At 37.8% G+C, this 22,944-nt stretch overlaps 1 protein-coding gene across 6 annotated transcripts in view; it reads right to left on the bottom strand.

Moving 5' to 3' along the window:
- Window positions 1–36: 36 nt before the first annotated feature.
- Window positions 37–22,944, bottom strand: part of LOC139130013 (uncharacterized) — a 25,284-nt gene continuing 2,376 nt past the window's right edge. Inside the window, exons 4-19 of one of the 6 annotated variants that reach the window (XM_070695725.1) lie at window positions 20,871–22,944; window positions 20,607–20,736; window positions 14,056–14,220; window positions 13,675–13,926; window positions 13,196–13,418; window positions 12,880–12,964; window positions 10,285–10,327; window positions 8,843–9,043; window positions 7,830–8,049; window positions 5,739–5,894; window positions 5,100–5,208; window positions 4,079–4,290; window positions 3,718–3,851; window positions 3,448–3,497; window positions 2,837–2,929; window positions 37–2,369 (exon numbers count right to left, since the gene is read on the bottom strand). The exon at window positions 20,871–22,944 is cut by the window's right edge and continues 316 nt beyond it. In XM_070695725.1, coding sequence (XP_070551826.1) covers window positions 2,296–2,369; window positions 2,837–2,929; window positions 3,448–3,497; window positions 3,718–3,851; window positions 4,079–4,290; window positions 5,100–5,163 — 627 coding nt within the window. In that variant the 5' untranslated portion in view covers window positions 5,164–5,208; window positions 5,739–5,894; window positions 7,830–8,049; ... (6 more) ...; window positions 20,607–20,736; window positions 20,871–22,944 and the 3' untranslated portion in view covers window positions 37–2,295. Of the gene's footprint in view, window positions 2,370–2,836; window positions 2,930–3,447; window positions 3,498–3,717; window positions 3,852–4,078; window positions 4,291–5,099; window positions 5,209–5,738; window positions 5,895–7,829; window positions 8,050–8,842; window positions 9,044–10,284; window positions 10,328–12,879; window positions 13,419–13,674; window positions 13,927–14,055; window positions 14,221–20,606; window positions 20,737–20,870 lie in introns of all 6 variants that reach the window. The other 5 variants (XM_070695728.1, XM_070695726.1, XM_070695731.1 and 2 more) reach the window with 5 other exon arrangements.

The following is a 22,944-nucleotide window of genomic DNA, read 5'->3' on the forward strand; positions in this document are numbered from 1 at the left end:
ATCAAAGTACAAATCAGAGTCAGTTACAATTCACTTATATCAGTACATAGAGCTTTCGTTTTGAAACCCGTTAAATTTACCATATTTAGACTTCAAACATAATGTCTGTAAAATTGCTTTGGTTTAAGAATGTACAACCCAGCACTTGAATGATGCGGTGAACAGCAACATATACAGTAGAGGGGCGACCCCTCCGAGTCTACTGTCTATGACAGCAAAAAGTCGATAACAACAATAACTTCTTAGGTTCGTGCCCTCTTTCCATGAGTTAACAGCTTGCTTCCATATATACGGGTCATGAAGCCAATCCGGGCAAACCATACTAAGCTAAAGCCACTTCGACAATTCTTTAGTATGGTAAATTTGCAGTGGTGATTTCTATGAAATATTCTTATTTCTTTGTTGTATTCTAACAACAAACCAGGGTTGCAGAATCCTTCCTTCCATTCCTGCCAACCTACTTTCCTTTCTACCTACTTGTTGCAGTGTCTGTCTCAAGTTGATAAGTATCTCTCTAAGAATGACCTTGTTTCGCCCTGCGTATCCGTTTTTTAATCAAAGAATGCCTGTCTGTCACTTTAGCCTCTGCTCGCCTTTTGCCATCGCTCCCCTAACCCCCTGACGGTGTATTCCTCGCTTTTGTGGATAATATGATCATTGTGACCACGTATTTCATAATCCATAGTTGTGTTTCTTGACTTTTAAAAAAAATGAAAAATATGCTGTGAATTTCTTTTGCATACAATGAAGTCAATAAAAAGAAACTGCGCGAGGAACACGAAATAATACTTTGACAAATCTTATATGATTCTATCCAATAATTCCATAGAGACGCTAGTTTTTGCGTTGTTTACATTATATTCAATGATTTTCGTATTATACCAGAGTTTTTGTAATTAAAACAGTAGAGTCGGTGTAAGACTGATTTTAGCAGATTCTAAGAATTAGTTCTTTTTCGGTAAATTTCACATTACATCGAGAAAAATCCAATTCCGAATCTTCTTGTACTAGCGGACATTCAAAGAAAAGGTGTCTAATAGTTTCTGTTTCTTGCTTACAAAGGTGCAATTCTCATGCTCTGAAAGTTTTTTTCAGAAAAAAAGAAATCTGTTGGTAACTATACTAGGCTTGTTACCTTCCTAGCTAAAGTATAATACTTCCGTAAGCTCTGTCGGCAAAATCAAATTTATCACACAACTTCTACTTAGAGACTAGTTGTTTTAACTTGGCTTTTATACCTAACACGATGTACTTAGAAAAACCAGTTTACAAATTCTGTTTACTTATAATAGGATTGTGTCCAATTTTTTTAAACATTGTTTAAGATTATACGCTCTTCTTCTTTTTTGAAAATAGTACTTGTTGTAAATTGAAAAGCAATGGTATTATGATATCACCACTCTCGAAGTTTTGAAGATTTTATTTTGCATAGTATATATTGGCATATCCAGACATTTTGTTTCTCTGCTAGTATGTTGAGAAGTTTATGGATAACGATATCGGAACCATACTCAAAATGATAACTTGAACAATTTGAAAATTGACTTTTTGTGTCTTCTCTAACTCATTCCAGTATCGGGCAATATCAAAATAAAATTCATTTGGTGGTTTTGTAAACAAAGTTAAAACTCGAGTGTTCATTCTTATTGATTTCTAATGTATCGGTCCTCTATATTAAAGCCGTACCTTTTAGAGTGTAGACCCCTTCTTTTATTTACCCAGATTAGTGCATGTAAAAGTGAGATGAAAACTGGATGCCTACCAATGCTTCCTGTATACGTGCCAGGTCTGTACAATGACACTGTCAACATATGATCACCGTGAAACTCTGACATTTTTATCACTTTCCAAGTTTGCTTTGTTTTTAATTTTTAGAAGTGCAACCAAGATGTTACGCAATTTTTCATCAAAAGGCACATTGACATCACACTGTAATGCCTTTTATTGTTCCAATAACAAAACATTCGTCATTTATAGTCAATGTTTTTAGTGTGACTGTAACAGTTGATCACAAGAAACCGTTGTCAGTTCCAGCCCGGTTATTTTACTTCCCGATGGAGATATTATGTACAACGTCCAACTTTTTCAAGTTTTCATCGTTACTCTACACCGGGTGAACAAACTTTGCCTTTCCATCTGCACGTTATTCCGCTAAGGCAACTGTCTCACTCTCGAGCGCGATCAATGTCGCCTGATCACGACGAGAGTTGTACTCTTCACGCGACGGAGGTTGGCCTTTGTCTCGACGACCGGATTCTTGTCAGGTCATGATACACATGGTTTAGAACTATGCTGTCAGCTGCAGGAACCATTGCTGTCGACCACTGCGCAGAGACGGGTACGCAGAGCAGTTAACGCCATTGCAGCATCTATAGCAAAATGAGAAGAAAAGTCAGCAGTAAAAATTGAAGAAATGTCAGCTTAATATAAGGTCAATTTGTCGTTAAAACTCTCACCCTTAATGGACATCGTTTAGTTAGAGCTAAACATGTCAAACGATGAAAATGTTAGCTACAGGATATGAGGTATCGCCATTGATACGTAAGTAATACGTTTCACAACAGCATAGATACTTAAAAAGATACATAGATGCAAAGGATACGTCCGTATGGATACAAAACATACATACATACATACATACATACATACATACATACACACACACACACACACACACACACACACACACACACACACACACATACATACATACATACATACATACATACATACATACATACATACATACATACATACATACATACATACATACATACGGCACACTGCCATTCATAGTAATCTAGCGTTCGTATCAATTTTTCATGTCTTCACCAACCTCTGATATTCATTCTGATGCAAGGATCAGGCTTCATTAGTCCGTTGACGACTTTCCTATATTCATCTGGGCAATCATCTGGCAGAGTTTTGGCTGCAAAACATAAGACGAGACAATATGTGTGAGAAACACGTTTGAATCGATTCCAAAAAATACAGTGAACATTATTGTAACGAAGGTGACTGACCCCGTCATTTCTCTAGCATTCTGATATATCATCTTCTTAGCTAAGACAGACATTCAGTAAAAATTGATATATAGCACTCATATGAGGCTGCGTACTATGTATACTGTACTTTCTATTCCAATTATATAATAAGTTTCATTTGTTACTTTTATTCTCGACAGAGTTACCGATTTACATAAAAATGTTCACATACAGGGCATATACAGAAGGTTTGAGGACAACAAGCCTCTCTAGGCTTACGTCATTCATAATAAGTTAGACTCAAAGGTTCTCGCAAAATAACAGTGTAACCACATTAGGGGAAGGGGAGAGTGAGCGAGAGATTGACAGACAGGCAGAAAGACCAAGATAGATAGAGCGTAAACTAATGCGTACATTTTTGGTCAAAGCATAACACCATGAAAAGTAAATAATATGTAAGCACCTTCAGTAGCTGATTTCCTTGTAGCAATTTCAATTAAAATGACTCCAACCCTGTGAGGAAATAAAAGAACAATGTAAACCCTTTGAAGGGAAATTATCTCTACAGATATGGTTTCATTTGTTTGAAATGTACTTGTTTTACTGCAAATGCATTTTACAAGTAATTAGACTATAAATGTGAGAAGTATGTGGAACAATGCTTAATCCAAATAGAGATCCTGCTCTCGTTCAAGTGGTATCAATTTGGTGAGGGAAACTTGAAAAGACTTACCCATGACATTCAGTTGTCATATTGTAAGTCATTGGCGATTCAGTGAAGTGCTCCAGGGGCATGTACGATCTGTTTTGAGTCTTCAGATATACTCTTGCGCGGTCAGGATTACCAGTTAAAGCAAAATCACACATCTATATGAACAGCATATAGGTTGTATTTGTAATCAATATGCAAATATTCTCTGCCAGTGTAAAATATATTAAGTTAAGCTATTTTAATGGGTTATAAATGACAACAGACTGGCAATGTTATTGTGATGTAGTATTGTCAATGATACTTCGATCCGTTGTAAAATAAAACTATTTCGATAAATTCACAAATGAATTAAATACACTAATAACAGTAACTAGTGGTATACCTTGATCTCCCAGTTCAATCCAAGAAGAAACTTGTTGTTCCAATTTTCCCCAACACCTTGGGACAGTCGCTGTTGTGTAATAACATTACGCACTGACATACACCCAAAGCAAAATCCACATTTTGCATCCAGGTGAAGTTTTCTAGATTCGTCTGCTAACACCTTTCTCAATGACCCTCGTTCTTCGTACTCTGTCACGTGCCAGCATGTCTCTATCAGTATGAATAGAGAGAATGGATTCGGTCAACCTTATCGAATTTATTTAAAAGTGGTATACATCTCGGGGACAAATACGTGGTCTCTGATATTCTCAATTTGATTTGTTATTCCCCTGCTGGGAGCTCATTCTAAGCTTTTTGACTAAGAAATAATTCATTGACTCGCTTTCCTCAAAATAAAGATTTCCCAATAGAATATGGATATATATGGCGGCTTTTCGAATTTTATGTATTGGTAAATGTTATGTACTCTGGTTTTGTGGTGACAAACTTTGCACGGGAACCCTGTTTTTTCTTGATTTGGTAAGAGGGTGTTAAAAAGGTTTTATTTAGAGGTTTGAGCAAATTTAAAAGCCTTTTCCTTTTAAAGCAACACTACCTTAGATTAAAACACTCCTCCAAACAGACATTCGGGTCCCAACGAGCACAAAACCTTTTAGTCGATCAATTGTGGTAGATAATTTTGTAGCTCACATAGCACTACAGAGGGCCGCCTTACTATTTTGAAAATAGAATAATTCGTGGCACAAAGTTAACACAGGGATGGTGGTCATTTTTAATTTAGAGTTAAGTAAGTATTTTTGGCAATTTAATTTCTCAGTAACCAATTCGCATGGTGACCAAGTTTTTTATTCAATTTATTGTGCTCGCAAGTAATTAAAGTTTTCACTAATCAAGTTTGAGGAAGAATTTAATCCTGATTTTGCAAGCATTACGTTTCTCCTATTTTCCTCCATCTCTTGAAATCAAAATTTTTCTTACAATGGTTGATCTTGTGTTGGTTTTAGTGAATTATCACCAACCTGTCTCTTCTTCGTCCACTACTCCCACTGCCTTCACGGTGTGCCTACCAGCATAGCATTTCATTTTTCATGACAACGATACAGGGCCTTACGATTGAATTCCTTTGTGCTGAACAGAGCAAAACGAATAACTTAAGGTTTACTGTAACAAGTATTGATTTGCTTCAGTGCGGATTACATTTAATATTTTGCAGGTTCAAAAAATTCCACTGCAATTTACGTAGCTAACTAGAAAAACGTATTGCTTGCACAGAAATAGCATAATCCTAAAGCGGCGGCGACTACTACTACTACTACTACTACTACTACTACTACTACTACTACTACTACTACTACTACTACTACTACTACTACTACTACTACTACTACTACTATTACTACTACTACTACTACTACTACTACTACTACTACTACTACTACTACTGCTACTACTACTACTACTACTACTACTACTACTACTACTACTACTACTACTACTACTACTACTACTACTACTACTACTACTACTACTACTACCTACTACTACTATGACTACTACTAGTACTATAACTAAATGTAAGTAAGCAAGTTAAAATATTTTACGTAATTATAATAATAACTATCTGAACTATTTCGTGTAAAGTAATTGTTTTATCAAACCTGTGTCTTGAGTTGTAATCCTTGATGGCAACAATTTGTTTACATAGATAGCTCGGCTTACAGACCCGGCACCATTTTCTGCGATTGGCGTCAAATTAGTGACATCTTTTCTCGATAAACTATCTTCGCCCACCTCTTGTAAATTTGGTCCCTTAGCTGCATTGAAAATATTTTAATCATTAGAATAGACTTTGTAAGGCTTCAAAATATTTTATGTTTCCTTCATTTCGCTAGTGCCCGACAATATACCCTAAAAAGCTGTTTTTAAGGCACATTGTGTGTAACATCATACACTGAAAGCAAAATGAGAAGTAAATTAATAAAACGATGCACAATATCTTCTACCAACTCACCCCAACACATCTCGCCATAATTCTTCATTTTTAGTCCTTTGGACCCTGTGGGTCCAAAGTACTAATGTGATGGTGCGGCATATATGCCCTAAATAGTGCGCCGTATACCGTGGACGGAGGTATCTAAGAAACGCTTCAGTATCTTTCTGAAATTTGGTCTGATGGTCACTCAGGCACATATCTGAAACGATTTTTTTTTCTTCTTTTGATTGAATCATTTTAAAGTAACTTTTTTAGCTTTTTTGTGAAAATCAGTATTTTCAATTGTTCCTCAACACAACCGATTTGATCAGTTTGATGTTTGGCATGGACGTTCCTATAGTTGAAATGCCGTCAGAAATGTTCAAAGTTTGGTGATACATGCCTGTATTATTTTCAAATAATACATTTATCCATGTTTACTTTATAGTTAGTTGATTTTACTCACTTTTGCTAAAGCTATCGTCTGCGCATGCATTCAAGTGTTGGACAAAATCTGAGTTGAAGAATCGAGACGGACGCCATCTGTTTCTCGTCTGGTCACATTTTTACGTTGTAAACGTTTCGGTGTTTATTTGAATATGTTTCATAATTATGAAGTTGACAGTGATGGTACTTTTGCCGCTGTCGTGTATTTTTTGGTACAAAAGGCGCCTTCGATCGACTAAAGAATGATGGCCTCCGTAGGCGATAATCACCGGGTACCGGCAAATCTATTTCTTTGGCGGCAGGCATATCAGTTCTACCGAGGAAGCGATCAAACTTGGCCCGTAGTAGGTCAGGGCCACACTAAGGGGAGAGCCACTTGCTTTCGAGGGGGGTTAAGAAGGATTTTGAGAAAAAAAATTCACCAGGTGAAATAGAAGAAAAAAATGATCCTGTATTGCTTGAGAAAAAAAATTGTCATAACAGACAGAAGTAAAATAAAAATTGTCACAATGCCCTGAAATGAGCAAAATTTTGGAAACTTTCTTCTAATTATATTCATTGCTGGCGTGCCACCATAGGCGGCGCAAATGTGTTTATCATAAGTAATTCTTATGTGTTTTTTTTCCAGCACTTATGATATAAGCATTCACTACTGTACACCTCGGTGCACTCGATGTTTTCTTCCCTTTTCTGACCCAAGAAATCATATTTCAGGATTTCTGTTGCAATATCTCAATGGCATAGGCAATATCTAAAGCGAACTATTTGACTTCTGTAAATTGTGAAAATTTAAAACACAAAACAGGAGTCAATAAACTAGTTTAAAACCAATATATTATTCTCTCAATATAATATGTTAGAAAGTTAACAAGTTGACAATGAAAAAATAGGAACAACAAATATAATGAAATACAATGTGTGAGCCTTGTTTCTCTGACCACAAAAGATAACATCTCCCCTGAGAATTTAAAAGGAATTGACTGTTTTAAATAAAAAAGCAGGTATAGTACTGATCAGAGTTGATTTTGCCAGAAAAGTGCTCTATAATTTAAAGTAACTCGAATTTCCATTTTGTTTCATTTGTTGCAATTTATAATGAATACATAGAACCATCCTGTGATATTGGAAACACTGGCTTAAATTTCAAAAAATTGTACTGCTACTCCATTTGAAAAAAATTGATGTAGGTCAGACATTAGAAAAAAACATTCTGTCACTCTTACTGAAAAAATATTGCCCCATACCCACTTCCTACATAGCCCCAGCCCCGAAATCAAATGGCTCTCCCCTTAGGACGCGCATGCGTATAAAACAATTTCCTGTTCCTTACCAGAACATTTCCCGGGGTATCTCGTGCTTCTTTTCCCTCGATCCTTTCTTGAGCTCCTCTATTTGTATGTCTCTACTAGTTATTGCCTCCTGCTGAGAAGAGCTTTCCAGATTCAACTGTAAGACTTCATCCTTAAGCCTCGCGTTTTCGTTTTTAAGGTCTCTGAGTTCATGTAAGATTTCCTGATTTCCTAATGTCTGGATCGACTGTACCTTTACTTCTTCAGGATTAATTTCAAAGCAAAAAGATAACAACAATAAAATATAAGAAATGTTGGCTTTTAAATCTTCGAGTTGCAGTACTGTACCGAAATTAGTAATTACGGGTTCCTTTCGAAAATAATATCACGGGTATTAATACACTGACCATTTCAACTTCTGAAAGAATACATAGCCTGCGCAATCTAGATTAAATCCTAATAACGAAGGAAGAATGACAGTATCATGGATTAAGAGTAGCTTGCTTCTTCATACCTTATACAAAGTAAACGATAAACTAAAATTCTCGAAAATAGGATGATATGAGAAATCAAAAGAGTGCATGCGCGTACGATGATAGTAACTATCACATATTCACAAATGTATGTGGTTTAGTACATACGCAGATATGCAATACTCTGAAATTTGATGTACACCAACTACTAATGATGCTTACTACGCATTGTTTTGTTCAGTCAAATAAACATCACATTTTCTTCCGTGTACGAAACTCGCAAATATAATGGCCGGTCAACCACATAAGTCTCCCATTTCTGTCATTGCATTTCATCACACTGTATTTGCTATCTTGGTTTTCTTCAGTTTCGATATCATTTTCGGGTTGCACGCTTAAGACGTCTTGAAGAATTTCTGCAGGGAATGTCATGACATTACAGAAAGCATAATCACCAGAGCAAGCCAGAAAAAGTGATATATAGTGCCTTGTAAGATATCGATATTAGATTGTGAAAGAAATTCTATGGCATGAAATGCTACTTAATTGACTAAAATGGCACTCAGTGAACATTTCATTACCTGAACACTTTTCCGGGGTATTATTCTTTTGCATTCCTTCATTCCTTTTCTTCAGCTCCTCTATCGCCGCCTGCTGTGAAGAGCTTTCAAGCTTCAACTGTGAGACTTCATCCTTAAGCCGCGCGTTTTCATTTGTAAGTTCGCTGATTTTTTGCGAATTGTCCTGAATTCCTGATGTCTGCGTCGACTGTACCTTTACTTCTACAGGATTAATTTGACAGCGATACAACAACGATAAGATATGATAAATATTGGCTATTAAAGCTGTGAGTTAGGGTAGTTTATCGAAACATTTTCTAAATAAACATGCATTTTTTAGTAAAAACAGAATTCCCTTTACCCTTCAAATTAATTGCATCGTGAGCCCGCTTACAAGCCATGAGGCATACAGAATGTCAGCAAAAATTATGACGATCAAGTTTAACACTAATGAAACTGGGAGCAATGGTGTAGTGAGAAATCCGAACTTCACTCTTTTTGTTCACCCTTTCACTTGCACTGCAATGCGACTTCAAAATGATATAAAAACACAAGTACCTAGATTTCCTTCAGTTAGCGATGTCTAATGGTAGCACTGCTGTGATAGACAGACTTTCATAAATTTGACGTTACTAATACTATCGCGATTTCACGCGATACAGTATTGTGGGCTTCCCCCATGCCGCCATATTGGATTTAGCAATCAGCCGTGTGTACGCTTGAAAATGGATAGCCCTGATATTATAAATTGCCCCAGACTAGAGTACATGTTTGGTGTTAGTGTGGCTAATGAACTGATCGAGAGTAAGTATATGCCATAGCTTTTCCGCCGCCGCTTGAAAAACATTTGCTTCGTGGGGATTTCCAGGCCCAGTGCAGCATTTGCCTGTGCGATCGAGGCAGCATGTCGTGCTTCCACTGTACAGACTAAGAGACCTAACGACAAGAAGTCGTTGTGGTGTCAATTTTGCGCAACTAGTAGGTGTTAAAACAGTCAGATTGGGTTTTGAACGAAACGTTGTTTTTTTGTTGTTTAGAAGTTATATATTGGCAACACAATGCCTAACATTGACACCTGACAGTACATAGGCCCAGGGGTCACACAAATGGTAAGGACAGCCACTTTGACCAATTAGGTACATCCCTCCGCAAAGATGCCAGAAAAATCACGCTGATCTAACATTTGTGGAAAAACATCGAGAACAGTTGAATGAGTGGATGTGTCATAATCCTAACCAGGTATGTTTCTGTGCGGGAAAAGTTTGATTGTTTGTACATACGAATACCAACAACATCTAAAATTTCATGGATATCAACAACTGATGAAGTTCATTTTTGCATTTTGTGTATTCCAATAAACACCACATTTTTCTCCTTACACTAAACCAGTAGGCATAGTGGTCTTTTAACCACGTAAGTCTCTCATTTCTGTTTCGCATTTCAAGAAAATGTATTTTGCTAACCTGGATTTCCTTCAGGTTGCGCATCAAAGGCGTCTCTAAGACCCTATTTCAAGAAGAAAGTACACGAAAGTGTGTTTTGTTGGAAAAATCGTCTCCATGAAAATGAATTCAACACAAGTGTACGTCGAAACTATGCAAAATTAACACGTGCGTGATATCAAACACAATATCCTCATCTTGAATCTGACCATCTGATTGGCTGGAGCCAGGGGTTATATTCCCAACAAGAAGACCTGCAATATACTGTATTGGAAGCTCGCGCCATATTTCGAAATCCAACTTTAGAGCTCAACGTGTCATTATGTCGGCAGGTCTACGGCTTGAGGTTATTGTGATTGTTAAATTTAAGTCTTGAGGTTAATTGTGATTGTTAAATTTAAGTCTGATGCAACTCGATTTAATCACAAATGAAGAGTTTGTACAAGCAGCGACGACGATGACACAACACAATTTAAAAAAAAAATTTTGAGCGTTTTTCTTAAAGCAGTGTTCAAAGTTACGGGTTTGTTACTGAATATAGCTGTACGCATGTGACATTATACACATATTGACTGGCTATGAGGGCAACAGCATACGTCTGTACCCCGAGGGACTGTGAGTCACCCTCAAAAACAGACTGTTTCCCGAGGCCGTAGGCCGAGGGAAACAGTGTGTTTTTGGGGGTGACTCACAGGCCCGAGGGGTTAAAGACGTATGATGTTGCCCTCATGCCAGTCAATATGTGTTTTGTAACACACCTCATCCGTAACCATGCATAAGAAGGTACTATACACAAAACTTGTCGCATGTAGGTCTATGATGTAACATGTTGGAGTGGTTCAGTAAGAAAAGTTTTTCCTAAAAAGACCGCAATACTTCTGCAAAACGTTCAATTCACCTTTGATTATAGTTTTTGTCCGTATCGAGTCCTTGTTGGAAACCAAATCATTAAATTCTTCTTCAGAAAGTAGGACAAACCACAGAGTAATATCAGACAGAGTGGCAACAGCTATTGTTTAAGGCGTGAAGCGGTTACGTAAGCAATCCATGTTTGCCTCGCCTTACGAAGCTCTTGGCTCTCTTTTCCGAAGAGTGCCGACCATGCACCCTTCGGTAATTTTCGGATTTTCACCAATTGTTCAGCGAAAGTATGTTCGACAAAGCTTGTGTTGTTGTTGTCGTGTGGTGCTGATCGGAATTGATGTGCTGGCGAAAACGGAAGTGTTTTGAGCTTCAGGAAAGTGGGTTTTACCGTTTTAAAAATTCCTCTCATATTTTTATGAATATATAATGAGTGTGTTTGAACCAAATTTGAAAGTCTTTTATCGATACTGTCTGGTTTTACTCAATGGTTTCGGTCAGTCATACCGTCTTTTACACGTGCGCCAAGAAAGGACATGTTTATGAAACTGCTGGCGTGTTATGTTTTGATTGGCGTGAGGCAGTGTTTCTGGCCTGAGAGCTCACAAAGTAACTATGGTTGCTACGCGACTGGCAGTACGATGCCATCTCGTCGTATGTTTCGCATAATCTCGTGTAATTATCAACCACAAACCAAGCCTCCAAAAAGTTTAACACCTTTTAAGCTCATTTTAATATGAAAAGCCAATAGTCTACAGAGACGACCATGGAACAAAAGGCATGCAAGTGTTGCCACTCTGTCTATGATATTACTCTGTGGATAAACCAATAAATTCTGGATTATCGTTCCGACCGGCCGCAGACGACATCTTTGTTTACATTCCGGTCGCGCGCGTTCGCGTCAAATATCGTTTTTGACGTCAGTGGGCATCATTTTTCAGAACTGATGCCTGGCAGGCAACAGTTCAAACGAATGATGCCTGATGACGTCGTTTACGTGGATCAGCACAAAAAGAACGCATCCCACGTGACTATCAATTGGCGAATTAGAATACAGACTGGCGGATGAGGTGTGTTACAACAGACACTGCTGCTTAAAATGCGCACACATTTTATCAATGTTGCATGCGTGACTGTTTTTGCAGATTGTACTCTGATTGTGACTATGTCTTGTAGTAATCATTGTTACACCAGCAGTCACCTTCTAAGATGTGTTTTCGTCGCTCTTGCCTTGTAATTTTCAAAAGCGTAATCAAAATATGCGGACAAATATTTAATTTTGCATATCAATGAGAGACCAATGACGTCAATTGTGAACAGCCCTACAATATGAAATTAACTGTGCATGCGCGTGCATTCTGAAACGTTTTTTTTTTAGAGTTTGAGTTGAGGCTACGCTCCTGAACCCTCATCCCAACTTCGCGTCATAAATAATGACATTGTCCACTTGTATTCAACTTAATCATATTATTTTGAAGTTATAAACTGTGTACCCGAGCATTTGGTTGTGGATATAAGAACTCAGGCGAGAAAATTATCATACTTTAGTGAAATAATCACCTCGCTTGATTATTTCCGGCCAAATATGCTAATTTTCACCCTTGGGTCTTGTATCCGCAACCAAATACACTCACTTGCCGTTTATAACCTCCAAATTTTGACCATACATAAATCTTCATTGATGAGTGATATGCGATCAAGAAACATTTATCTTCAAGGGTGTCACTTTGATGTAACATAATGATAAAATCTTACCTTACTAGAAACAAAGAAATTGTATGGCTCCACGTGCACTGCTTTCTCCTTGACCACATGTTTTGTTTTATCACTTTGAACACAGCTGAATTTGACAATGAAAAAGAAATTACAACAGTAAAACTGCAAACGCAATGTTAATATCCAAATATTCAAGTAAATAAAAGTAGAGCCATACTTAATTAGCAATTAGTCTGAAATATAATGTTTTGCTGCATGTAACACACACACACACACCCATACACTCCACACACACATATACACAAATGCACACACATGCCCATTGACGAAAAATGAAATCATCACTGTCCTTTACATTTCACTTCTTTAAACTGGACTACTGCACTCATCTTCTTTTCATCGATGTATATGTGACTTATGTCCCCACCACCAATCTGTCGTCGATTAAAATATAATCCCAAGTCTTCTTCGGTAGTGCCCTCGGCTAGGTTTTCACCAGCAGGAAGGCTCTATCAAATACTTTCAAGACGACCAATCCTGTATTTTGTGTCTCAATTTGTTCTTCATTCCTTTAAAATCTGTAAGTAAAAAGTGACAAGCATCGTTCGAACATCAATGTCAAGCGATTTTACGTAATTATAGAAAACAAGATTGCTGCCCTTTAGTCAAGTTCGCTTCGTGACTTTTCAAGCAACATGTGTCAAAAAGAAAAAAAATACTTGAATATCTCGTTACAAATAACAAGGACAAGAAACCAAATCACGAGTTTGTTGAAAAAAGAATAACAAATCGTTATATTTTAGAAAAAGGGTATTTCATGAAAGCTCAACTAACCTTTAACTCGTTTTGCATATGTGACCAACACCGATATTTCATTGATTCTCTCCAGCTTCGGTTCGTCGTCGTTCGCATCTATACATTTTTGAAGCATTCCTCGAATATGTCCATTTTCAAGTTTTTCCAAGCTCACAATAAGTATCGAATTTTCGGCTCTTGCTGCAAAGGCTAACCGCCTGGGCACAAACTGTTCAATGGCGACGTCTTCTTCGATTAAAATACGCTTGAGAGTACCTAACAGCTGATGAACTTACCACAGTAAAACGAAATAAGTGTTATTAATAAGCTTGTTGAAGTTCATATCAATCAAACGAGATTTTTTGAAAAAAACACATAATTGATAATTTTTGCAAAACGTCAACAATAAGTGATACTTACTGATGTTATGTTGACATTGCATGATTACACTTCCTTCTTCCCTATAAAAGTATTCTACGCCCGTAATAGTGCCGAATATCATGCTTGATACCAAAGTGTTCACCAGATACTTTGATTTTCTGCAGAAAAGTCGTATACTGTTGATATCTTTTACCTTATCCAAAACTAAAACAGATGAAAAAGGACAACATGTTTATTGAATGAGGCAGCAAAATTGAATGAAAGTATCTGAAGAATGTAAGTCTTATATATAATAATCGGTACACAAAGTAAACCATTGACACTTGTCAGTTTGCTTGTATATATTACAAAGTATTACAAAATAATAAAAAATCATGTTAAAATAATTGACAATAAAACAGTCTCGTCCATTTTGAAGGAATTATTTGAAACTGTACAAACTCTTAACGCAGGTAACACAAGGCAAACGACGGCAATTGCCCATTGAATGCAAAATACACAGCACAAATATCGCAAAATTAGAAAATCTAAACCATGTTGAACCTCATCTGGCTGAAAGACGTAAAAACCACACCTAATTTGAAATGCATCCGTGACTACGCCCTCTCTCTGTCATCATAACGTATTGGCCTTTCGAGATGCATTCTTTTCAAAGCCATAAACCTGAAAGTGTTTGACGCCAGGGAGTTCTGAGTTGTTTCTTAGGTGTAGCTGAAAATTCTCAAAAACAAACAATTATTTAAATGTTGTCAAGCTCGGTCATATGACGTCATAAGCGTAAGTGTAAGCGTATTTATATATTCCAAAGATCGTCTTGTCGACAGTACAGACAAGCAGTAATTTTCAAGATTTAAATAATTCATCGCATTGTCAAAATTCACGTGTGTGATTGGAAGCTAATTGATGTTTTGGAATGACAGATACACATGACGCGAATAATTCCATTTTCAGAAGACCTAAGAAAGCAGTATGCTCACAATACTTGGCATGCTAATCCTGGAAAGGAGAAGAAGAAATAGTAAGAGAGGAATATATTGAAAAACCTGACAACGTAGGCGATAATGGTGATATTTTGGCAGTATATCGACTTCGACGGAAAGTAGCGAAAAAATAGGAATACTGTTATGGGCATTTCAGATCAGCCCTGTAAACAAAAATACAAACGATAGGATAGAATACATGTATACTGAAAGCTAATCCTGAATAAGCGATATTTGGCTAGAGCAACATTTTAAAATATGATGGTGAACAAGACCATGTTTAAGCTCTCATTGCTGAAATTAAAATCTCTTTTTCCTAATAACAGAAATTTGACAAGGATACCCTTTGGTATAAAAATATACAAGTCGTAATTTTAGAATGACTTGAAATGCTCTTCTGTTATTACCCCTGTCACAACATTTGAACATTACTACAGTATAAAAAATATATAAAAAACTATATGGTTTGAAGAGTTTAATTCAATTAATCTTCAATAATAAAGTCCCCACTTTATTCCATATCCATATCATCAAAACATGTGTTACATGGAAATAACGCCAAATTCATACTTTTCCCACGGTAGATTTTAAGAGCTATTTCACACAGTTGGTACTATAACAACGCATTCGAGGGATATGCCCGCATGTTAACGTGATATGTATAATTGTGTCAACATGCCGACGCATCACGAGAATACGATGCAATATAGACCAGGTTTCTCATAATAACCTCAATACCATATCTAGATATTTAACCAATAAAGCACACCCAGCGATGGTATACCACGAGATTTTGACAAGTTCACGACATATATGCACGAGCGATAGCGAGTGCAAATATGTCTTGAACTGGTCAAAATAGAGTGGTATACCGTCACTGGGGTGATTTATTGCTTAAATATCATAACAGTGTATTGAAATTCTCGGATGAAACGTCAAAAAAATATTTTTGCACTTGCCGAGAGTTCGTGCGTGTACCAACCGTGGTATATCACGAATATACCACGGTTCTTTTCACGTCTCGACCAATTAGATCGTTGCATTTGCGCTATCAATGTACTGTATGATATAATATGCAGTTGATCATTGCTTCTTTTCTGCAACTAGCAGCCAAAGGAGTAGAAATCTACCTTATTTAAATTCTGGCTGTACTCATGCATTGTCAGTTGTAAAAGACTGATGTCGATGACCGTGTTAGTTGTTGAGAAATATATCGCAAAAGAAAACACTGGAACTGTCAAGTGATCATGTAGAACTTGAACCTGTTATTGAATACGCAACTATGGCTAGAACTCACGGCTCCGCAGCTGATACATCAGTCTGTGGGTCCTTGCCTGTCAGAGTATCTGCCTCAGTGAGTGTATCTGGCTGCATGAGTTTGTCCGAGTCAGTGTGTGCAGGTGTAAGTGTTCATTTATACAGTACCGTAGCTATGTCGGATACCGACGCTTTAAAAATACAATAAGATGACATACAATACTTTGATTTCTACCGACATAGGGTACAAACTATCACTTGCCCCTGCATGGCATGCTACAATTTTCTATTTTTTCAAACCCAGGCGATGAATAAATTAAAAACGATAATAACAGCTCAACATGACAAGTGGTATTGATACAATTCAAATATGGAGGTAGTATGTCGAAAACCACCATGAGGTACATTACTGGTTAAATTTTTAAACGTGTATACGAGTTTTACAATAACGCCAGAGTGAGAGCATAAATTTGATGAAGAGTTAAAAAAACAGTGTTTTCTGTTTGTTCTGAAATTAATTCAACCCTTCACTTCACTTATTCAGTCGCTTAAAACATGTTTCCTATGCCCACTTTACTATCTTAAAAAAATGCGTTGACGGATTGAGGTAAACGTTGACGACACGTGAAGTAAAGCATCCCATTTAAAACATCAAATGAATCGTCTACAGCTTGCGTAATACAAATAAAACACTTAAGTGATATTTACACCATCTAAGTGTATAACTATACTGGCCCCTCTTAACGAACTATCAACTTGTCCTGAACGGTTTACGCTTCGACTTTTGGTTTTCTCTTTAGCGTACCGTTTAATCATTTTTGTACGGCTTATTGTGCCGTGGTACACCACAACATTAAATTAGCACTGTCTAGTAACAGTAATGTGAAATGAGAGAAACGGTTTCGTTTCAAAATTCAAATTTTCGTAGCATTTGTTGCACATTATATTGACAACGAAGATGCATTTTACACTTCCTGATCTTTTTCTTAAAGTTGCAATATAGATCAGAATTGACCTCATATTTCGAAGATTTAACTAATGTATAGAAAAATCCGTAAGTTTCATTTGCACATTCGACCATTAACAGGAACACGGGGATGACTCTAATTTGAGTAAATGATTTAATTACCGAATAAATCGCTGTTTTAGTACGTACCGTTTGCGAGAGTAAAGCACAGAATTTGTAACGTCATTTCTACCATTTGAATATGTACGCATGCGTATTTGGTGCATGGTAACGGTTTGCGAAATTGCAACATCGTGTCAACAATTCCCACGGGCTAAGGGTTTAGAAGGTCTCTGCCCGCGCCCCGGGCCCACCATTGTTTGGTCAAATCGAAAGATGGAACCTGAAAAAAGAGTGACAAGCAACTATTGCACCGGGGGTGGGGGGGGTTAGCTCCCATAGATGGCTATACGGGGAGGGTCCGCGCGAAAGGGGTCGTTTTTTGCACTGTTTGGTATCAGAAAGGGTATAGTTTTCACGAGGTGTTGGTATGAGAAAGGGTCCGGTTTTAAACACAAACTGACATTTGTTAAAAAATCATGCTGTCAACACTGGAAACCCCTGTATCTACATCCCAGATCTACCATCAAAATTTCCGATCAGTGCCGCCATCAACACACAATGACAGTTGGAAGTGGACTGAGACGATCACATAGATTAAGAACAGTCCGACTGTTCTTAGACTGATTAGATTATTACATTGTATGGTATCAGAAAGGGCAGGTTTTTTTGCTCAAAACTGGTATCACAACAGTTTGGGTTTCCATGTTCGTGAGACGCCCCCCCCCGTACTATTAGTCATGGATTTACCCCCGGGCTATTGCACCACGTCGAGGAGGCAGACTGTGTCCACAGTTTCTCGCGAAAACACCAATGTCGCCACTGTGTATTGTGCTGTCCCCCACCGAGACACTGGCCGAATGCTCGAGGGCGAGTGCGAAAGCACGGGGTAAATTTTAGATGCACTGACGACAACTGAACAGCTGCCGGCAGTCTGCGTCAATATAGTGCCCAGCGAGGTTTTCAATCGGCAAGAAGTTGAATCATAGACCCTCGAGAAAACGAAGGTCTGTTGAATCTGTCAGTGCAGTGTCACTAAATGTCAGCACGGCTTGTTTGCTACCCCAGCCATTTCACCTCGTCTCAGTGTAGTCTTAAAGAGGCACCCCCATTGGTAACATTTTTAAAACACTTTTTTAATGCCAACGGTCGATATTTGACGTGGCGACTGCGCGCGGATCGCGAGATATCGATAAAAACATGTCATTTCCCGAGCGTATTTTTCACATCCCGAAGTTTTACGATCGTTTCTGATTATGACGCGAAATCCGCCGAAGGTCAGTTGTTGTGCTGATTGACGATATTCTAGGGAGTCCATGATAAGTTCGAACGACGCAATTTTACCTCCCACTGCGAAGACTTTAGGCCTATATACAGCATTATGCCTTTACCACAGGTCAGTTTTTGAAAACTCTACTAAGCTTTGTCGTTGTCATTATTCTAAATCAGTTGTATTATATTTTTAAGCAATACCTCATAAACATAATTTTTACGTGTTAAATATTAGCTGCCTCCGATGACCACATTTTGTCGTCTGCCGCAGTACGTGTGGTTCGCCGCGCGCGTGGTATGCGTCTATGCATACCACGCGGTGGCCGCTATGTATCAACCGCACGTAACTGGGCTAGTCACCTATGCGAATTCTGGTGGAATCAGCAAAAATTGTTTTTCGTTTTATGAGACTCAGCTTTCTCCCACGGGGCATGACCGATCACCGACGCAAGTGGTACTGTGGCGTACAGCAGCGTCAGTGTAGACTCGAACTCCATAGCTTAGTTGACAATGGCCCCAGTGCCGAACGTTTGATGTTCGGAAGCTGAATTTAGGTGGGCCACCGGAATTCAAACTTTTACTTTTTTGAAGACATGTTTTTATCGATATTTCGCGATCCGCGCGCAGTCGCCACGTCAAATATCGACCGTTGGCACTAAAAAAATGTGTTTTAAAAATGTTACCAAATGGGAGTGCCACTTAAATGATATCCTGAGCAAGCATTTCTTGCGTTAAATGCGATTTTGATGAGTACTTAATCAAACGTTTAAGTCCATTTCTGATCGGAGTTAGGAGACGAACTCAAACTTGATATGTGGCGAGTGCAGACGTAATTCAAAGTGGCGTATATAACGGCAGTTCCGTGTGATGATCAACTTCGCTAGCCAGCGGTGTTTCCCCCGGGCAAGAATCCTTGTCCCGTAATATGCAACGCCGACCTAACTACCAAAACCGTGCGGACCCACGATTTGTAATGTGAACCGGGCCGTAGTCCCTCCGCAAGGAAATAATTGATTATTCAATAGAGGTAACAAATCACTTAGATTAGCATCATTGATAATCTGGAATCCTTCAGCTCGAATAGGTATTTTCTGGAAACAAAGAAAGTCTCCATCATCTCATTTACCACGCGTCGACGCGCTGACATGGCCGTGCAAGACCAAACTGAGGGGCAAGACAGTTGCCAATCTTCTGCAGTGGCGGATGATACTGAAGTGGGCAAAGCTTTCAAATAAATATAGCGTGCAGATACCTCACCTTTAATATGAAACATGTAACAACATGCAATGCGGAGAGGTTTGCGTAAACGCTGTCAGGCACGCAGTGAACACACTCAGACCGGTGTACGTGGTCTGGACGCTCCATCGAACGTACACAGAAGGTACATACCGCGCGGCGTTGATGTATCAGTGATAAAAATCAATCACACGATCAAACTGGTAACCACGTGCAATGATAACAAAGTCATCGACCAATGTATATGCCGTATCCAGGCCAATTACCAACTCAAGGGAGCTTGCCAGCGTTAAATGCGTAATTGATAAAGCTACCGTTACAAGCGATGCCAATGAGGCGATACATTATATTGGCCGAACTTACAACACATGTAAAACACGCTCTGCAAATCATGTCCGATCTTTCCGAAGCAAGGCATATACTAACAGCACAGAATTATTAAAGTATGTCAGGCACTTGAAATCTAAGGGCAAACCATTCAAGATATCATGATCAATTCTGTCTAAAGCAAGTCGTTAATCCAATGTGTCTAAGAAATGCAATCTAATAGTGAGCGAAGCTATACATAATAAATGTAGATAGGTTCAACATGCAAAAAAACAAACGTTTCGAGTGGATCTCCGAGTGCCCATAAAGAGGAGGAAGGCCCTAGAAAAGCCCCTATAACGAACACTATTTACTGATGTTGCAATTGACAACATTCTCTTCCGTTCGCCTGAAGTAATTTAGAATATTTAGTCAACTTGCACGTCATGCAAATTACTGAAACCCATTCTTACCTTTGATGTGTCTATCGTCTTTGTGTTCGGCCATTGTCGGTGAGTTAACAGCAACTGCGTGAGTCACAAACTATGTCTGTAACTAACGGGTCTTTTGTTAAGTAGATGTTGATCTCACGTTGTCACATGACTTGAGACGAATACAATGGAAGGGAGAAAAAGAAGAAAAGGCGATCTAATTAACTTTTGTTTGTGAAATTTGAAGTAAATTAAGAATATTTAGTCAACTTGCACGCCATACCAATTACTGAAACAAATTCTCACCTCTGATATGTTCATCGTCTTCATGTTCGGCCCGTGAATCGGCCATCGTCTGTGAGCTAAAAGCAGCTGCGTCACAAACTATATCTATCAATTTTTGTGTGGCTAAAGGGTCTTTTACTAAGTAGATGTTGATTGGGTATCAAGCTGTCATATGACTCGAGATGTGTAAATAGAAGGGTGACAAAAGAAGAAAAAAATAATCAAATTAACTTTTTTTGTGATTTTGCAAACTACCTCAAAAAGGAATAAAATTGCTGCAAGTGAAATTGATATGATAAAATACGACCAGCGGGAGATAAAAATACATTATAAAGCAGGAGATAAAAAATTAAACATTTAACATATATTCCTCTGCTTTTAACAAAAGTTTTTATCTCTCGCTGGGTGGTTATTATTTATAATATAACAATTGTTTGTCTTTGGCCTTGGCAATACTGAAAATGTTTTATTTCCCGATGCTTAAACCTTTCCATTTGACTTTTATCTTCATGATGTTGAGACCTCTAGTTGACTTTGCCAAATAATCTGGGAAAATCGTTTATTGGTTTCCGAATGATCATTTTATAAGGATTGGCCATGAAGCTAATATTTCGCATAAAAATGTCAGTTTTGGATACAATAAAGTTTTCCTAAATCTTGCTGTTGTAGATTGTGCAAAATAAAATAGAAATATTAAAACTCATCAGCCATGAGGTCGAGGTGTTTACAGACAACCGCAAGAAGAAAATTGATATCCTGTCTTTATAGGAAGTCTGCCATATTCTCATGTATCATCTCATTTTGTTGGAGCTCTAGTCGAGTATTTCTCAAGGCATATAGCTGGTAACCCCTTAGTGTTCGGCGATAATAATGCTCTCTCTGTCTTCCCCTCCGTAAGGGAATTTCCGTTCTTTTTAAATTTGTTCATCAAAAAGTGCTTTACCATCCCCTCTCTCATAAAAGCAATCAGTCTTAAGAGAAGATATAAGATTCCGACAATTGCCTTTATTGATGCTAGTATACACATAAATAGTGAGCAAAATAGCTGTCAATGACAACCTTTAATAATGTGGTACATACTTAGTATTGCATACAGTGCTGTCTGTGTATTGTACAGTTGCCTGTCTTGTCGTTTTTTTAGCTCACGTGTTCACACACATGAGCTACATGTAATGTCGTAGCGATGTCTGTCTGTCTGTCTGTCTGTCCGTCAGTGTGTGTGTGCGTGTGTCTGTCTGTCTGTTTACACGGTAACTCAAAAACGCCTGAATGCATTCTAATCAGATTTGGTAGACAGTATCATACACTAATGACACGAACTAAATAAATTTTGTTTAGTTTTTGACTTGCATTTTAATGAAGTTATGTCATATCGCTTTGTCACATAATGGTTTCCTATGGAGAGAGTAATGACAGGGTCGACATATATCAAGAAATACAGCACAAAATTTCATGAAACTTTTCACAGATGACAATCTCAGAACATTAAGATGATACTGTGAGTGACATGTTAATCTGCCCATTTTCATATTTCATAAGATATTGTAATTAGTGAAACAACTCCGATATTTCTACACCAAATTTGATAATACATGCTCAAAATATGGATCTGATAGATATCTAATGATACTGATAAGCATTGAGCAATTTCAAGTTAAGAACAGCTCATTTGCATATTTAACGAAGTTTTGTAGTAAGTCATATATCTGCAGCGAAATACCTGCACCAAATTTGATGAAATCTGCTGCAGATACTGATACGACAAATACCTGACTGTGTTGAGAAGCATTTGGTAGTGTGAATTTAATTAAGGGCTCATTTGCATATTTAAAGACCTTTGAAATTAGTGATTTAACTCCGAAATTACGGCATTTTACTTGGTGAAATCTGCTTCAGATTTGATTTGATATATATCTAATTGTCGCATGAAGCACGGTGAAGTGTCAAGTTTATTAAGGACTTATCTGCATATTAAATGGACTTTGTAATTTTTGATATAACTCAGAAATTGCAACATTTATTTGATGAAACATGCTACAGATGTTGATCAGATGGATATCTAATTGTCCCAGGAAGCATTGAGCAGCTGCAGCTT

This window comes from Ptychodera flava, chromosome 3, assembly GCF_041260155.1.
Source record: "Ptychodera flava strain L36383 chromosome 3, AS_Pfla_20210202, whole genome shotgun sequence".
Classification (NCBI taxonomy): Eukaryota; Metazoa; Hemichordata; class Enteropneusta; family Ptychoderidae; genus Ptychodera; species Ptychodera flava.